The 19,531-nt window shown below is 43.6% G+C and overlaps 1 protein-coding gene across 2 annotated transcripts; it reads left to right on the top strand.

Annotated features, from left to right (window-relative positions):
* The first annotated feature begins 774 nt into the window (after positions 1 to 774).
* LOC119378002 (uncharacterized) lies at positions 775 to 16,582 on the top strand. 2 transcript variants are annotated; one of them, XM_049411693.1, is made up of 11 exons: positions 775 to 1,342; positions 2,181 to 2,271; positions 3,480 to 3,538; positions 4,701 to 4,779; positions 5,455 to 5,540; positions 5,998 to 6,051; positions 6,329 to 6,436; positions 13,190 to 13,304; positions 13,716 to 13,875; positions 15,851 to 15,945; positions 16,392 to 16,582. In XM_049411693.1, the coding sequence occupies exons 1-11, from the start codon at positions 1,268 to 1,270 to the stop codon at positions 16,481 to 16,483; spliced, it is 1,014 nt and encodes a 337-aa protein (XP_049267650.1). In that variant the 5' UTR covers positions 775 to 1,267; the 3' UTR covers positions 16,484 to 16,582. The 2 variants fall into 2 exon arrangements, with proteins under 2 accessions (XP_049267650.1, XP_037503202.1); XM_037647274.2 differs by having other exon boundaries at positions 776 to 1,342; positions 2,181 to 2,267; positions 3,476 to 3,538.
* The last annotated feature ends 2,949 nt before the right edge of the window (positions 16,583 to 19,531 follow it).

Genomic DNA, 19,531 nt, shown 5'->3' with positions numbered 1-19,531 from the left:
CTGCTAGGCTAGTTGTTGACAGTTTCTTCATTTTTAGTGGACCGCAGGTGAGCAGTGGAGCTTGCCCAATATCCATGGCACATACCCGCTTAGCTTTGCTGCGAACACGGAGAAGAAAGGTTCAAGCCTGGCTTTAACAGAGTAAAAAACACAACACAGGAACTTTCGAAAATTTCCTGAAATAGAGAGAGTAGGTTTTGCTTCGTGACGTTGCAGATGTAGCACCGTGCACCAGAGGCGTCAGGCCTCCCCAACCACTGATCTCCACTATCCCCAACCACCACCCGGTGGAGGGGGGGCTTGGCCCCTTCTGTTCAATACTTGTAATGCTGGAATGAATGTTGCAGGAACTTCAGACTTTTGATCGCAACAACGTCAGGTCCTACTTGACCCCTCTGTACTTCCGGGCAAATGGAAAATCAACGCCTCCGTGCAGTGTCAACTGGCACTAACGGCTCCAACGTTTTGTGGCGAAATTTGAGAGGAAAAGCTTGATCTCTATTTTCTCCGGCCATAATGAAAACAACGTAACACGGTAACACCTTCAAATACTTTTACACCTTGACACGCAAGCGGGACACCAGATCGCGCTCGAAAGCTCAGTGCTAAATTTTGAAGCTCAAAAAGGACTCCCTTTCTTGATCTAGATATTTTAGTGTTTTATCAGTAATATTACGACGTTGATCGAAGTGGCATGCAGTACCGTTGCTGCCTGACACACGTGATCGTTTAAACTAGTGTTTCGGTTTCGGATACCACTGGCCAGCCCCATTGCCATTAACACCGCGCTTTGCGCTTCGCTTCGTTATGTCTGCTGCTGTGTGTGATTTGTGTCGCAGGAAGAGCAAGCAACAGCCGTGCATTTTGCGCAGATCAAAGACGCTCGATCACTTTCGACTCGTCGCCATGTGGTGAACAGCGTGCCACGCGAAACGTGCCATCTGAGGTGTCTGACCGCTGCGTCTCCGAGCGCATAGTGCATCGCCAAGCAGCCGAGGAGGATGCCTTCGACGCGGTGGTTGCGAGTCCTTGATGGACGCTGGCGCAATGAAACCCGTATGGCGCAGGCGTTTACTCCGCTGCTCTAGCGTCTGTGCAGCCGAGTCCACGACTCTGCGCTGGACTGGTTGGGACTGCGTGCAACAAAAATGCGTGCCCTTCGGGTCGAACCGAGATGACTGTTACAGAGCGTGCAGGCATTCGTCAGCTGCTGTTGTGTCCCATCACGTAAGGGCCTCGGGCCCCTACGCAAACACGGCGAACAGCAATGCAAAAGGAGGGTTCCCCCGTTTTTCTGCGGTACCACCAAGGTAGCGTACGCGGAGTATCGTTCAGCCCGCGGGTAAGTAGTCCTTAACTCAGTCTTCCTCCTGTAAACACGCCTCGACTGCTGGGTCAGCTGTTCGAGGAACTGACACGTACCGTTCACGGCGATGCGTATCCAACAACGCGCCAGCGCCGAGTTGATTTACAATGCTATGCTTGTGTCACGATGCGTCCACCGCGCGCTCGCGCAATTGAGAAGCACTGATAAGTGACTTGATATGTTTTTGTTTCTTCATACGCTCGCAATGTTGATTGATGACAGTCTGTAAAGATATGTTTTGCCTTCATAAGGTAAATGTCACGCCCTTGCAGACGCACCTATGCTGGTGTAAAATATGAGGGGAAAATCTGTTGCGATGTAGTACCGTTTTCTCGACCACCTGTTAGCATGATCCCCCCTCCCCTCCCACTCTCACTTTTTTTTTTTTTGCTCGTTGGCTTAAACGAGCTTGCAAGGCAAAACAAGGCAAGATCGCATGAAAAATGCTGCGGACGGCTTTGCAACTTCGCCGCTAATCAAATATTCCAATTTCCTTAGAAATAAGCTGCAATCTAGAGGCAGCAATAAGAGATGCAATCAATAATTTGCTCGCGCTGTGGTATTCTGCCAAACTAAGCCATTACTCATTTTGGTTTATATGTGTCGTGTCTTTTTAGCTTTCGCTAGGGAGCTTGCTACTCGGCTGATGGCTGTGAAATAATAATAGTAAGCAAACAAATCATTTTGATATTGAAGTACATGTTTACTGCAGGAGTCATGGAAGTGTTACGTTAATTCAGCTTAGACGACCCTTCATCTGCAGCTGTTATGTGCTATGACTTAATTAATTATGTATTTCCTGCTGCTTACACAGGACAGGTACTTGTTCTGTTCGGGTGCCTATGATGGAAAAGTCAATCTGTACACAGCACAGCATATGGAGCTGCTTATGTGTTATCAGGCAAGTATCAATCATTGACAGCTGTTTATTCTTTTGCACCAATCTCTTTACTTTATCTAACTTCAGCCTCAAATCAGCCCCAGTTACTTATCCACATCACGGCTCTATCATAGTTTTTTTTTAAATATTTATTTCTAGTGCAGAGTGGAAGTTATCTCAGATGGATGGTTTGCTGAGCTAGTTGGTAATCTGTTTTCTTGTGAAATAGATATTGTAGTAAGTTGTCTTAAAATGTCAGGAAGTTATCTTATTTAACTGAGATATGCTATGTTCTGCTACATGCCATGTTCATTTAAGTTATTATTAGTCATTTGATAGTGTCCTCTAGGTAAATAAACTAATTTTCAGTGTGGGAGTGGTCGTTACTGTGCTCCTTATTCAATGGTGCTGTGTGGTTTCTCTTGGTGCACATCATTTTAAACCAATATCTGTTTGTTTGACAGTGTCTATTATCTTATTTATTGTAGTCCGTGACTCACTTGGCCATTCAATGATAATTTCAAGCCTACCTAAAATGCCTTCATAAATGAGGAGAAAATGCTTGTGTATGGAAGATTAACATCCGAAGCTGTCGTGCTGAATGATTAATCAACGTCGGAATTTAATCTTGCGTAACACATAGTCATAGGCGTGCGCAGGGTTCCCCATCAGGGGGGGGGGCAAAGGTTCATCGCAGCGCCCCCCACCCTTCTAAGTCAGTGTATGGGGCAGATTTTGCCCCCCCCCCTTTAGCTGATTAGAGGGGGCGGCCGCCCCCCCCCCCCCCTGTGTGCACGCCTATGCACATAGTTAAGGTTATGCACATATATACCCCATATATACCATATGCACATATATACCACATAAAGTGGACGGGAGAATGACTGCCACCGTAGCTCAGTGGTAGAGCATCGGTATTTAAAGGTCACAGGTTCGGTCCCTGCCGGTGGCAAGTTATCTTTTCGTCCACTTTACTTTCTTCACATCTATATCTTACTTACTACAAATAACATCCCCTCTACTTTCCTTGGCATTATTGTCTATTAGTTCTCATTAATATTGTTTCTAACAAAGAAAAACGAGCCCTTGAAAACCATCTCCTTTCCTACATAGTTAAGGTTACAACTTAAAGCATATCCTAGCGAGGCCATGGTATCTTCTGTGATGTGAACTAAAATTAAGGTGTTAGAGCATGTGCTTATTGCAACTTGCATTTGTGTCACGTGCAGATAGCATCCATGGGAATGACGCGCAACATCAATGCAGTTCGTTTCACCAGTGACGGCTCACGTGTAAGTGCAAGTTGATTTTATGAACACTAACTTGCATGTTGGATTTTAACGTGTTATTTTGCATTGACTGCATCCTTGTAGAAGAGTTTCAAAGGTAAAAATGTCGCAAATATAAAATGATAGATAGTCTAAGGATATGAATGGATAGATCACTGCTCTGGAGTTTTCTCTTCTTGAATTGGGGTTATTAAGTAGTTGGCCAAGACTAATCTAAGTCTTAGCATGGTAATAAACTTGGCAGTTCATTTGTTTTCTGTGCTAGTATTAGTCGGAAGCAGCACAGGCTACAAGAGCATGAGCACACTTGTCTTTCTTTAATGATGCTTTCTTGAAGACTGGCATTCTAAAAGCTTTCTTATACAAACCACCTTGACTGTCTCTATAAGTTCTTTTGATTCATGAGTTGTTTCTAAAGGCACCGTGTGCCAATGGCTTTTGCTGCACGAAAACCATTGTAGAGCTCTCTTCCACACCTTTCCTGGAAAATACTTGTTTTGTCATGCCCCAACTTCATTGAATCTTCACTCCATCCCAAGACATGCCTTAGTTGGCTGCTGTTAGTCGATGGCATAGTGGGCTTTGAATAATGATCAGCTAGCTGATCTGCATGAGCTGCACTGGCTGTTTTTCTTGGAGGCCTACATATAGTAGGATCACCTGACCTGAGAATGTGAATAAAATAGGAACATACTTTTCAAGAAATTTGCTTACGAGCAGTGGTGTAAATCCAGGTTAATCACTAGGGCGGACACACATCTTGCATGGCAGCCATTTTATTTTTTATTTTTATTTATATAAAAATAAAACTCATGCTTTGAAATAAAATTAAAAAAAAATGAGCATGGGTCCCAGCTTGTGTAATTGCATTGTTCTATTCAGTCTTCTCTGAAAGCAGTCAAGCGGCAGTTGCGATTTCAGTAGTCTCACACAGCTGAATTGTATTAAACACAGGCCTACACACACTACAAAATAAACAGACAAAAAAAAAAGTTGATTGCGCTATACTTAACTCTCAAGCAATTTAGTTATATAGCATTTGAAAGATAATCTCAAAGGGGGACAATGCAAGGGGTGTCCCCCCCAGCCTGAACACAAAGGGGGTCAGGACCCCCATGACCTCCTTGTGATTTACGCCAGTGCTTACGAGTTTTTTTCCATACAGATTCTTGCAGCGACCACAGCCAGGAGGTTGGCTGTGATAGATGTGGAACGTGGGGAGCAAGTTATGACCTACGACAACTGTGAGTATGCTTAATGAAAACTGGCATTTGAGTGGCATTGGTGTTTGTTTTTCTTTCTTTATTTTTTCCCCCTTTTGCAAGCAGTGCTTTACAGGCCTCTTTCGAATAATATCCACCACTGCACTGAACTGCAGTGACCTGCTTGTAATGTTATAGGTGCCAGGCTTGGAGAAGTGTAAATAGAAGGAAGTAGTGTTCATATCCCATAAGTAGCATGTTTTGGTTGGGTCATTGAAGGTTTCATACACAGTCAAAACTCGAATAACAGTGTTGCAGCCAACACAAACACCTTTAGTATATACACTATGTGTATATATTTGTTATATCTTATAGTTTATTGTTCAAGTGAATAAATAGGTGAGAGGAGGAGAGGTTGAGGAAAGGAAAAGGCGCAACTTCTGCAACCCTAATTGGGAGCACGGCTCAGCGCCAATAAATAGGTGAGATGTGATGGAGCTCTGTGCTGCAAGCAACACCCTCGACACGGGTTGTAATGGCAGCAGGTGTAGACTCACAGCTGGACTTCTGTGTGTACGTCTTAGTTTTTTATGTGTTTGTCAAAAGTATTGCTCGCAGCGTAATGTTGCAACATATCGTACAACCACTTGACCCTCTACAGCACATTATTAGGTGAGACAGATGACCACAGCTGATGCGCAGTCTGTCCCCTCGCAGGTGCCTACGACACTAAGGACAGAGCAAGCCTGGCCGCTGACCCCATCTGCCCAAACATGGCTGTCTGCAGCTCAGCCAATGGAAAGGTGCACACGAGATCCACGTCACTGTCACTCCAGTGGAGAAACATTTGCAAACCGTGCAGCTCGCTGTGCGAAAATGCCTTGTTGTTGATTCAGTTTGTTCTGTATAGCTAATTGCTTTTCTAAATTCACAGCCAAACATAGAGTGGCACGGGGCATGCGAACTGCATCTCTGGATCTGAATTTGCTTCATTTTTGTACCTCCTTCATTGTATGATACGTGAATTTTATACAGGATAGGTGGTGACCTAACTATTGTTTCACAGTTTCTTTAGGTCGGACGATAAAAAATACAAGATTTGACCAGAAGAGTGGATGAGGAATAGAAGATTTTTAGAGCGCTGACAGACTATAAATATTGTCTAACAGTTTGGCAAGTCACTACAAGCAGATTCAAAAAGCTAATGTTAATAATGCCGTGCCTGTCATTTCTTTTTTCGTTTGCTTTTTTTCTGTGCAGGGGCTGACTCTTTTTGACCTTCGAATGCCACTGCCACTTGACTTTGTGTATGATGTAAGTCCTCTGATATTCTTTTGCTTTTCTATGTGATCTTATTGTGTGAAGACAAATAGGTAAAAATATAGATGCCCTCACAATGACATTCACATTATTAATATTAAAACGTGATCTAGTATCATAATATTGTGACAGTCCAGATAAGGGACAGACACCATAAATGATGAAGATATGGAGGACGAGGGAGCTATACAAGGAATGCATTGGGTTTCCTTACTCCACTAGAAGACTAAGTGTGCCTAATAATCGTAGATGACTACTGCTTGGTTTTCAGCTGCACGACAATGCAATCCGGGACCTGCTGTTCTTGCACAGTAGCTGGCCGTTTGTGCGTAGTCACCAGAGCACGGTGCTGTCACTCTCTGCTGATGGTGTCTGCAAGGTGAGCTGCTCACACTGTCGCTTTTTATTTCTGAGCCCTTGACCAGGTACTGGCACTGCAAACAAACAAGTTCATTTTGATTTAAACAGCCCACAATAAAAGCTAGGACGAAGAAAGAGTAACACACAACAAGCGCTCACTCGCAACTGAATGATTTATTTATCGTTACACCCAAACATATACAAAACATAGTTGGCTATTTCCCTAACATGGTGAGATTAGTGGTAGCCACATTGCTAATCAGTTCTGTGGAATTCTGCCATGTGGCGAAAGGGTTAAGGATGGGAAATTGACAACCACCCATTTTTCGTACAAAGTCACAAGGCCCCAGAAAGGCGTTAATCCCGGGTTCGATCCCCGGACCAGAACGAATTTTTCGGCAACTGAGAAGCTTTCTTTCTGAGAAATCCGTATGGATTTCTTTATGGCTTCGTACTAAAAATGGGTGGTTGTCAATTTCTCTTTCATGGTAGCCACATTCTTTAAAGAAGCGGTGTGTTCCCTTAGTAAAGTAATAATACAGCATTTCGTTTGTCCACTGTACAAGTTGATCATGTTTTGCTTTGCCTCATGGTGATCGTGTCTGCAAAGTATGAAGCAGCTGTATGATGTGAAAGCGGTTGCAATTTTTAACAAAAGGCCACACACCCTCCTTGTTAAGTGAGCCATGCTTCAGGAAAGAAAGTGAGAAGCACGCATGTTCTAAGACAGAGGCATCACTGACCATGATTCGATCCACCCTTTATATATGTTTGTGTACATACAAAGTATAAAAATATGAAGGGGGCGGGAAGAAGGGGGTCTTTGGACCCCCGAAACCATTCCCCTCACCATGCCAATACAAGCAAGATATCAATATTGGAACATTGTGGGCTGTCTGTCACCGCATGCAGTTGAATTAGCTGGTTCAGCCGGATGGAATACTGGGCGAGTTGGTGCAGATTCATCGTGGCTAACAGCGCGAAAAACACAGACGAAGATGAGAAGTGGACACGACACAGCACTGACTTTCAACTGAATTTTTATTGAAGAAAACGGAACAGAACACCTCGTGACTAACCCGGCCTTGGCCATTCGACTAAAGAATACACTATGCACCTAAGCATTCTTAAGTACACATATAGAATGAGAAAAAAGTGGGAAAAAAAAAAGAAAACGTAACCACGACCCAAAACCCGGCACGAGGTAACATAAGATCCTCATCCACTACCTAATATGGAAAGTTCGTTATACAGTAAGGCAATGGATGACTGGCAGACACATTGAAACCCGTTCTTATTTATAAAGAATGCCTCCATAATCTCTTCATAGTTTGTCTGGGTGCCTGACGAGCACGTTTGTTTTATGAAACAGCGGGTGCCACTCACAATCGTGACAATGCATCAGTGTTGCGGAATGGGCGCCTCCATTCCATTCCAATTCCATTCCGGGGAATTATAACTTACCACAGTTCCATTCCTTTCAATTCCATTCCTGTAATTCCTCATTGTAGGAAAGGCACCTTGATAGTTTTATCGAGTTAAGAATGAACATAAAGCTGATGTCATCAGATGCATTAAGAACTGGAAAAGTACGCAAAACACGTTACCAAGGTCAAGTGATAGTACCTTGGTGACATATCTGCTGCAGTACGACCACCCCACTAATTCCCATAGCGGCAGTTCTCCCGCTACCTATAGCGTTTGCATGGTCAGCAAGTTTGAACGAATGGTGTTAATATTGTTTAAGCTTAGATGCGTGAATGCTAAAATGACGACATTGCGTATTTTTATGCTGACAAAAGTAGTGCTCAAGAAGACTAAGCAGTTTTGCCATGCGTCTGGAGCGCCTAGACAGGGGCACAGTATTGCAAAAGGGTATACCGCCGCCGTAGTTCCGCACGACGGATGCCAACGGCACAGAGCCGCGGTTACGCGAAGAATAGAGACAAACTTCGGAGCAACACGGTCTATATAAGGACAGAATTGTGGTAGGCGCGTTGCTTATAAATGTACGGTGCTTTGTAATCAGCCAAGCCATTTTGAAAATACTGCTTTATTATTAAATTCGAGGCTCTGACTTACTAATGGTTGAAGTTTGAAAAACAGTGCATAGGACGAAAACGTGCTCTATTTTTGGAAAAAGACCTAATTCCATTCCCATTCCCGTTCCATGCAAAAGGCGCTTAATTCCATTCCCATTCCATTCCTCCAAGCGTTGTCCCCATTCCATTCCGGGGTCGCGAAAATGTGGAATGATTCCGGAGTCATTCCGATTCTGGAGTGGCAACTCTGCAACACTGCAATGCATAGACAAATGCGAATGCGCAGAGACTTTCAGTGAACTGTGGTGTTCCCTCAACCGAATATTCAAATACCGCCCAGTATGACCTGTGTACTGACAACCGGATGAAAAAGGAATTAAATACACAATGTTCTGGATGCAAGGAACAAACTTCAGAGCATGTTTCATACAGCATTACTGATCTGTTCTACTCCCTTTTCTGTCTATGCACCCATTTAATGCCTGGAAAGTTCATTGTCTCCAGCGCTGTAAACAAGTAGTATAATTTTTAGAGCAAAATAACCCTGGGGGCTGCTTGGGCTTTAGTATAGGCACAGAAGATCTATATTATTCTTTGCCGCATGCACAGCTATTGAAGTTCGTCAAGGACTGCATCTAGGGGCAAAGGAGTGAGTTAGGCTTCGTCGATAACTGCCATATTCCGGTCGCTGGCTTCCTAGAGCTTCTGGAATTTTACTTGAAGTACACGTTCGTTGAGTGGCAAGGAAAGACAGTTATCCAAAGGGCTGGAGTTTGCATAGGTTCCTGCGTAGCGCCTGCATTGAGCAACATCTCTCTAAGTTCCGCTGATCGTAAAATTAAAAGTAACCTGGGTGACTTATTTCGCACATTTTCCACTATTTGGTTTTTATCGGCATGCTTAACTTCCCGAGGTCCATTGTCAACGTTGTGAACGTGTTTGAGGAACAGGGACAAGGTGTTAGGTTTACTTTTGAAGTTTTAGAGAAGGAAGAGTTGCAGTTCCTAGACCTTAGGCTCTCCTTCAAAGCAGATCATGTTTGTTGGTCTTATCTACCGAGGTCAAAGAAGTCTTCTTGACTTCAGGTCAGGGCACTCCGGATTGATTAAACAAGGTATCGCAACCTCCGCTGTAAGGGCCGCCCTCAACAAGTGCTGTCCCCATCGCATGCCTGACAGCGTTCAAAATCAGGTGGCGAGGCTGCGTGAAGCAGGTTATCCTAATTCTCTTATTTCTATGACCTGCGATAAGTTGCTTCTGGGGCAGCCCTCAAAAATGAGCGATAAGGAAGATTATGGCTGTTTTCTCTGTACCCATATGTTCATTTCTTTTCACAGATTAAAGAAAGTCGCATCTAAGTTTAGAAAAACGTGGTTTCAGTAAACCAAGCCAAAGGAAATTTGCCAGGAATTAGGGACTTTTAGCTTGTATGTATATTTCTTTGCATTACCGTGTTACGAGATACCGAATGGACTCTGCGCATGCGCGAACCTTTACGGAACGCAGAGGCTTGCGGAACGTAAACTACTCGCCTGTTAGGCTTTACGTTTACGGCCCTATTTCGCAAATCCACCTTTGTTCATGGCTACTCCGCTTTGCAGAGACTCCAGCGGCCGAGTCAAAATAAGCCAAAGTGCGAGCGCCACTTGTGATCACCTTGTTTCAGCCGGATTACGGAGACTAGAGCGAGCTAGAATACCGAATCCCTAAATGTGAGAGGCCTAAGGCGTCTGACAGGCTGGATAGGTGGCGCCATCTAGCGGGGCAAGCACAAAATTGTTACTGGAGAAACATCGGTCATTCTACTTCTAATGTAAATGCCTTGCAGCGGCATAATTACGAATGAGTTGCCTTCTTAATAATTCTTTTCCCTCAAAATCACTAGGCGAAAACAAACGCGTCCATGATTATGGTTGCACGAAGCGTCACAAGATGTCGACACCATCGTCCGGTAGCCCGGAATTGCCACACCCCTTTGAGTATACCAGGATACTGCAAACGCTAAAAACCTCTTTTATGATTTTGAAGCAACAGTAATTCAATACTATCTAAATTATATGTAGTTTAAATGCAGTTATCATCACCATTGAGTGGTTTGTGCAAACGTAAACGTTTACGTACGTACGTGAAGATTTACATTTGCTTAGCTAAAAACTTTACTAAAACTCGAGTTCCGGTAACGCGGTAAACGTAATCCGGTAACACGGTAACGTAAAGAAGCATACGTTCAAGCTGAAACTCCCTATTAAATAGGCGCGTAGATAGACAGAAAAGGGAGTAGAACAGATTAGCAATGCTGTATGAAACATGCTCTGAAGTTTGTTCCTTGCATCCGGAACATGTAGTATTCAATTCCTTTTTCATGCGGTTGTCAGTACATAGGTCAGACCGGGCGGCTTTTGAATATTTGGCTGAGGGAACGCCACAGTTCATCGAAAGGCTTTGCACATTCGCATTTGTCTATTCATTGTCGTGATTGTGAGTGCCACCCGCTGTTTGATAAAACAAACATGCTCTTCAGGCACCCAGACAAACTATCAAGAGAGATTATGGAGGCATTTTTATAAATAAGAACGGGTCTCATTGTGTCAGCCAGCCATCCATTGCCTTACTGGATAACAAACTTTCCATATTAGTAGTGGATGAGTATCTTACGTTATCTCTTGTCGGGTTTTGGGTAGTGGTCACCTTTTTTATTTTTATTTATTTTTTCGCATTCTATGCATGTATTTGACAATGCTTAGGTGTGCAGTGTATTTTTTAGTTGAATGGCCAAGGCTGGGTTAGTCACAAGGTGTTATGTTCCTGTACTGTATATGATATTGTTTTCTTCAATAAATATTCAGTTGAAAGTCAGCGCTGTGCCGTGTCCACCTCTCATCTTCGTCTGTGTTTTTCGCGTTGTTAGGCCCGATGAAGCTGGTTCACTCTCACGCTGTCATTATCTGCTGATTTATACCATTTTCTTACCTTCTTAAAAAAATGCTGCTGTGCCGTCTAATGGGCTATTGTCAACGGTAGGTAATTAGAGCACCTGCCTGGGGCATGCGAATGCCCCAGCCAGGTGCAAAAAGTAGACTTTTTGCTAGTGAGCTAGGTTTTCAGGTGGGGTAACTGCTATTTACATTATCAAACAGATCTTCAATGTGTTCACACTGACATACAACCATAGGTCGGCAAAAAATGTGGAGCTCACTCAGACTCACTCAAGAAATATATTTTGTGCTTAGGGACCACTCGGACTCAGACTCGCCAAAATTTTCCTCAACCGGACTCACTCCGACTCAGACCCACAGCTCGATCCGAGTCTGAGTGAGCCTGTGTGAGTCGACCCATGAGTGCATTTGCCGAGCTATGCATACAACCATTTGACAAGTGGGTATGAATGAAATAGGGGGATTATGTCCCCACTCATTTGCAAATTGATGAGCCTTAAGTACAATCTCAACTAAACTCAAACCTTGATATAACGAATGCGGATATAACGAATTATTGGTTTTAAAGAAGTAAATGAAAAATAGTCCTGTCATTAGATACAGTGTTGTGAATGCATGTTTATAATGAATTTTCGTATATAACAAAGTTATTTTCGTCTCAGATGTGATTTTGTTATAATGAGGTTATAGTGTAGCATAATTGTACAAACACCAGAAAAGCTTGCATCATGCTCAGAACTTGCTTAGAAAACTATTTGAAACTATTTTAGGTCATATTTGATTGGTATCATTGCTGCGTGATTTGTATTTTGTTTTGTGCATTTTATTGGTATTTGGCTTGGCTTTCAAAAATTGCTGTTCAAGACCTGTTGGACACAAACTTTGGGCACACCAGTCTGCATGTATGAGCTACATGGACTGTGGAATGGTCTCTTTCTGTCGTTAATTAGCGTCACTTGCATGTTACTCATCCATCATTGAAGGTTTGTACAGCTGTTGTAAATGCTTAAAGGCCAACTCCGGCGATTTTTCGAGGTCGATGGATCTCAATGAAATTCGCTGGGTACGTTCCTTTGCACGTTTCCGTCATTTATGCCAAATTACAGGCTTGAGACATGCGCAGATTGTTTGCAAATGAATTTTAAAGATTGTCTGCAAACGCCCTCCTGGCTTCCAACAATTACTGGCAACATTGCGTCTGTGACGTCAGTATTGGGAAGGTGGCGGAAGTGACGCAGCCGAGGGCACTGCTAACTTCGGCGCTTCAGCCGCTACAGCGAACGTCTGCTGTGCACAAGGCGACAGACAGCGTTGGTTTGGCCGGCGCTTCGCTGGTCGTCCCGGCTGTTACAGTTTTCATACTCCGCGCCGGCGTGACCGGCATGCCTTGCACGACTTCCGGGTTCGTTCGTAACAACGTCTACGTCATACGTAGACAGTACACTCGGTTGGGTTTCGGTTTCGGTGTTGCGCTTTTTTGCTTATTTAAAATTATTCTCCAATTTGCCGAGTATTTCTGCTATCATGCCCATAACAGGAGCGTCTCAGGAACATAAAAGCACCATTACTTTGACATGGCCAAAAAATCGCCGGAGTTGGCCTTTAAAAAGAGAAACACATGAAACGTTGGCCCACTGGTCCTTCTTTTGTATTGGGGGACATGAACACTACCTTTGAACTGATGCTGACAACTTTTAGCTGTGCAGTTGCACATGTGGCCAGATGGTGTGAATAACGGCATCCTCATTCTGATGCACATGAATGGGTGAACATTGATGTTGTCCACTGTTCCAGGTGACCACGTTGGACGGCCGGTACTTGCACGGATTTGAAGTGGGCCACGGTGCGAACTCGGTGGCAGCTACTCCAGAGGCCTATGGCTCAGCAGCAGCTGAAGATGGCTTCCGCAGTGAGTGCTTGAATGCTGCCCTTTTTTGGATCGTGTTCTGCTATGGTTATCTTGTAGGTAATGTCAGTATTTTCACTTTCAACAGCTTCATATCTAGGTGTGACTTGTTTAATCTCATGGGGAGAAGTGACAACAGGGTAACATAGAAAAATTATTATGGTGTGCAGTCCATGCTCTATGCCCCTGTCCATATTTCTGCAAACATCTGTCATGTTTGTATGTGGAATATAACTACTGTATTGCACAGTGTGCATTTTTATTAAATGTGGTGTTCATATTGCTCGACTAGTTTGATTTACCTGACCATATCTCGATAACTACTTATTTTACTTATGTAGATGCAGCCTGTGTTGCTGTAGCTACGAGTGCACGTGCTTTCGTTCACCCTTCTGCAATGATTGTGTTGTGCAGGTGTGTTGCTCGTAGGGGGCGACACAGTATCGGGATACGTGCCAGACATCGGAGTCCAAGAGAGGCTGTGCGAACATGGCAAAAATTCCGTGTGGAAGCTGCGGTACACCTCCAACGGAGGCCTGCTATACACCGCTTGCAATGGCGGCATTGTCAGGAGGTGAGAAGGCATTTCAGCAGTGTATTTTTTAAACTGTAAGTGTTGGATGTTTTGAGCACACCCAAGTAATGGCTGAAGCAACTAGGGCTTGGTAGAGGGGCAGGTTTCCTTTTTTCAGCATTAACCGGGCGACCCTAGGCAAAACACCGAAAGTGGACTTCAACCTAAGCCATCTATGTCTTTGTGTGGAACTTGTACAGACAGTTTTCATCAGATTGGAAAAGGAGCCACATGGTATATTTCCGCTAGATTACTAGTCTGGTGCCACTGAAGCCAGAGATTTCGCATTGATCCTCTGACATAGCTTTAAAAAGAAAGCGACTCCTTCCCTAATCCAACAAACTAGGCATGTGCGAATATTCGAGCACTACGAATATTCGAACGAATATTGAAGTATTCGAATTGCTTCGAAACGAATTTGAGTTATTGGAAATTTCAAAGTATTCGAAATGAACGAATAGACATGTAAACTGCATGTGACCCCCTGTAAAGCTGGTTTCACTGCAGTGGAGGGGTGCTGTACCATGAACACACCTATCCAGGGAAAATCTGCACTGCCGCAAAGTCCCACTTCAAGGTTAAATGAACATATTACCCCCACATCGAGTCATCATTTTTTAAGTTTAAAAGCTTGTTATACTGGAATATATGCTCTAAGTATACCAAATTTTAAAACAAACCACATTTTACTGGTTATCATTTGCATTCTACGAAAAGTCAAATTCAAAGTTGCTTCCACTTCCTTTGAACCAAAAAGAATGACATTTGCGCATGCCTTGTTTCAATTTTTAAAAAATATTGTGCAGGTTAGTTGGGTTGGGTCATGACAAATATGCTCATTTTTCTTTATAATATGTTATATATACTTTTCGAATTCAGTTCGAAATTGTTCGACCAAATCAATATTTGCTTCGAACCTAAAATTTACTATTTGCACAAGCCTACAACAAACAATGCTTGATACGTATAAATCAGTGTTGGCTGGAGACTGCTCTATGAAAGGGGCTAGTCAATGGCTTTTCATACTTGCTTATGCGCTACCGTGTTACTAAAAACACATACAGATGGGTGTGCATGCCACTTGTCTGTAGTGTTTTTGGCAAAATGCTAGCGCATAAGCAAAAAAGGCTGAAGATAGTAGTTAGTCAAGGACTCCATACTCAAACTAAAAATTAAGCGAGAAAAATAAAATATATTTCTTGCTCTGTTACCTACGACACTCATCCAAAAGTGAACGAAGTCAACTGGGGCAAAGCTATGGGGTGTGTAAAAAGCTAGTTTCATGAAGCATAGATACAGGATAGTCTCCATGCAAAGTATTGTGTTTGAAATATAATTGCATGGTTCATGAAAGGCCAGCAAGCATGGGCATTTTTTGATACTGAAGCTGTGAAAAAAGAAACTCAATTACCTTGGTCAATAGATTGTACTAGTATACAAATAAAACGGGCAAAAACGGCACGAGGCTGGTCACCATGGGCAATACACTAACAGATATACTCTTGTGATTACAAAGGAAATAACCATGTAAAAGGGTTGCTGTAATATGAGACAAACAACGAAAAATAACTTGGTTCTTGGGCTGTTTGGTTAATACCAGACAGTTTCCGATATACACTATCTGAACCTAGGATTCTTTGCAGGCTGAAATGTAGTAGCAGCTAGCCCTTGGGAAGCTTGCATACATGAATTCTCTAGATTTCAGTGTACGTAAAAATCTAAAGAATCAGTGGTGCCAGACTGTGCCATATGGCTAAACTGTGCTAACTACACAAGCGCTCAGCATCTTGCCAACGGTGAGCAGCATTTGGCTTGCTTGGTTGAGTGTTGATGCCTGCTGTTTTGCCACGGAACAATTGTGTTCATCTCGAGTGAGCCACTTATAGTGTCCACAGCAAGTGTTCCTATCTTCGTTTTATATGTTTAGCAAACGGCAGCACCTATGGTGACCACTTCTCGCTCGTGCTGCGTGCAGGTACCGGCGCTACCCCGATCAGCACAAGTTCCTGGGCGAGGTGCTCTGGCACGAAGCGAACATTCAAGACATGGATCTGTCGCTGTACGATGATTGTATCCTTTGATGATCAGCTAGGATATGTCTGCTGCTCGGGTTTTCATCATCTCAAGTGCCGAGGCTTTCAGTCTATGCCACTGGATGTTTCCACTTAACTCCTGTTGCGCAGGCACAATAGCATTTTACAGAGGGACCAATTTAACACTGCATCATTTGCAAGCAGTTCTTCCTGGAACTATAATGAGTAATTTTTTTAGAAAAATCATTTAGAATGAAACCTGCACACGACTGGTCACGTGAGGTGGTGTTATGCCAACAACAACCGTGAACAAGGTAGCCAGTGTGATTCCAGTAGATTCCAGTTGCAATTAAGCAAGGTAGAGCGAGTTTGACCGCTGCTACACTGCCCACCTAGCAAGGGACGTCTTGCCGTGTGTCTTTTTTGCACTGGTACATCAGACAAAGCAACCCATCAGTTGGTGTCCTTGACCGAGTCTGGCAGACTTGATCACCGCATCCAAGGACCGCTCAGTGGGGGTACTTCCACTTGGCCCACCTAACCACGGTTGGACGGAGTACTGTGAGCTCTGCTGAGCCTGCCAGCAGCAGCTGCAGCATGGCGTTTGTTGCTGATGCAATGAAGAGTGCATAAATTAAAGAAGCAAAAGACTTGCCACTCATCAACTTCTCACAGCTATGCCTCCATTTCCATTTACTATTTGATATCACCAGCATTTGAATCCTGCATCCTGGAGTCTGTGCCTCTGTTCCTTGCACAGAATAGCCTACAAGGGTGAGGCTAGTCTAAAGTAACAACTTATTTGCTAGTGCACAAGGTTGTTTGGTTGGAGAACGCAGTGTGGACTAACTGGCCTTGTAGGATTGCCAAGGAAGTCGGATTTTACGGGGACTGATGCAAGAAGAGGAAAAAAAATCACTGGAGCCGCTCAATTTTGTATCAAGGCCAAGGAAAGGAAGGAAAGCATCTATGTGTTCTGACATGTTTTAGCAGCCATGCTCCATCACACTAATGTACACTCAAACCTCGTTATAGCGAACTCGGATATAACGAATTATCGGTTATAACGAAGTAAATGAAGAATAGTCTAGTCATAGCTGCAGTGTTACAAATAAACGTTTATAACGAATTTTCGGATATAACGAAGCTATTTTCGTGGCAGATGCGGCTGTTATAATGAGGTTTGAGTGTAAATCAACACGTTACAGTCCAGCAGTAAAAAATTTGTGCAAATTAATGCTCTGGGCAAGCAAAGTTGTACATCACAATACCAATGTTCTGCAGTTCTCTTCTTGCATCTGCCATGCATTGCTGTGTTAAAATTTCTTAATGTCAAACTCATTTCGCTAGGCATGAAAGAAAACAGATGCAAGGAAATCACTTCTTTTATAAATACATTTGCATCATAGCCCTGTTAGGCATTGACGAAGTGAGCGCAACAAATGTTTGGGGACTACCCAGTGTCCTTCATTATAATAAGAAAATTTCGAGGGTCTAAGATGACTTAAAGGCACAAGCCTTAGTGGCGATGCATTAAAGACTGAAATGTCAAGCGAGATTTCGACGAACAGTTTGGCTCGTCATGCCTCATTTCGTGCTTGTTGACCCTCCTCTGGCATTGCACACTTTTTCGGCCCAACACAGTATCCACTAGGCCCTGGCTCAGCGTCTTCCATAGTGCACCCTTTCCGCGTTACTCCATAGCGCTCAGTAGGCTGAGTCACGCAAACTGCACTTTTTTTTAATGCTCTCCAAGCAGCCGGCACCACTCTGCAGAAGCGTTTCGCAACATCTGCTCTGCCAGGGGATAATCTTTCTTGGTGAAACTGCGCGGTGGGACGGGACACGAAGAAAAAAGTGAGACAAACAAGCGTAGACTAACAACTGGGTTTATAAGGACGAAAGCAGCCTTTTTAACAGTCTCAGCCCATGGCATGTCCTTCTCGGGGTTAACAATGGAATATCTAAAAGTAGAGCTGTGCGAATAGCAAAATTTTGGGTGCGAAGCGAATTCGAATATTGAAGTGTGAGTGCGAATCGAATCGAATATTTCTTGAATATTTCTCGAATATTTCTAGAATATTTTTCGAATACTTCGAAGCCAAATTGCAGAAAAAAAAATTAGAGAGGATTCCTATGCATATTCTTATGAAAGTGTTTCTTTTCGCTAGGTTGGTGAAGCACTGGCGGGGTGGTGTTTCATAGTTGTCTTATCAAAAATGAGGCAATGTAGAGGCCGAATTCTATTTATGTACATGATTTGGTGCAACCAAAGTGTTGCCGACAACACTTTACACGTGATGGGCAAAGATGCCATTTCCTCAGCCTCTCCACCTCTTTTAACTTCTGTGGAAGCCCAACTGATGTGGCGGACAAGAGTGTGCTCCCTTCAAGTCCGGAGTTCCAAATCTGCCTCGTAGATGTCGATATACAAGAACATCTGAAATTTTGGATGCTAAAAAGTTTCGGCTTCCGATTTTTCGGACTTCCTGCCCAAATTTCAGCTCCAAAACAGCACTAATTGAGCCCCCACCTCTGCCACATCTTTCATCTCCATGTTGGAACCAGTGTTTTCTTGAGTTAATACATTTGCGACCGTAGCGGGGCTTGAAAGGCAGCTTTGCCACAGTACCGGGGTGTGATGAGGTGAAGCACATTGAAAATCTAGCGACCACTTCCAATCGGACGTTGACTGTGTCTTGGCAAAGTTCGACCGTAACGGAGCTTGAAAGGCAGCTTTGCCGCAATACCGGGGTGTGATGAGGTGAAGCATATTGAAAATTTAGGACCATTTCCAATCGGACGTTGACTGTCTCTTGACAAAGTTCAGCCGTAACGGAGCTTGAAAGGCAGCTTTGCCGCAATACCGGGGTGTGATGAGGGGAAGCATATTGAAAATCTAGGGACCACTTTCAATCGGACGCTCTCTCTTGGCAAAGTTCGACCGTAACGGAGCTTGAAAGGCAGCTTTGCCGCAATACGAGAGTGTAATGAGGTGAAGCATATTGAAAATTTGAAGCGGTCACTTTTAATCGGGCATTGACTGTATTTGTTTTTGTGAAGTTCGAATAGTTCGAATAGTAAAATTCCAGTGCGAATCGAATCGAATAGCAAACACCATTCGAAAAATATTCGAAATTTCGAATATTCGCACACCCCTATCTAAAAGCCATGAAAGAAGGCACGTTATGGGTGCATATGCTCAAGTGTGTGCCTATGTTCTCATGCACATCGCGCTTTTTTCATGTTTTTCTCATGGCCTGGTACGTGTCTTTTTGATAGATTTTAGCTGTTTCATAGTTAGTCCATAACGCACCTTCTTTCATGGCTTGTAGATGTTCCATTGTTGACCCCTAGCGGGACATGTAATATGGCCTGAGACTGTTAAAAAGGCTGCTTTCATCCTTCTAAACCCAGTTGTTAGTTTACGCTTGTTTGTCTCACTTCTTTCTTCGTGTCCCATCCCACCGCGCAGTTTGACCAAAAATGAATACTTACCAACTTGCCCAACTTTGCACACTGCTTACTCACCTTCATCTTCTTTATCGCCTGGCTTCACGCTTTCACAAAGACAAGTGAGCGTGCAGCTTGCGCACCTCAAGCCAAGCTTGAGAGGTCGGGCG

Source organism: Rhipicephalus sanguineus, unplaced genomic scaffold (assembly GCF_013339695.2).
Source record: "Rhipicephalus sanguineus isolate Rsan-2018 unplaced genomic scaffold, BIME_Rsan_1.4 Seq654, whole genome shotgun sequence".
Lineage (NCBI taxonomy): Eukaryota > Metazoa > Arthropoda > Arachnida > Ixodida > Ixodidae > Rhipicephalus > Rhipicephalus sanguineus.
This window is presented reverse-complemented; position numbering and strand designations above follow the sequence as displayed.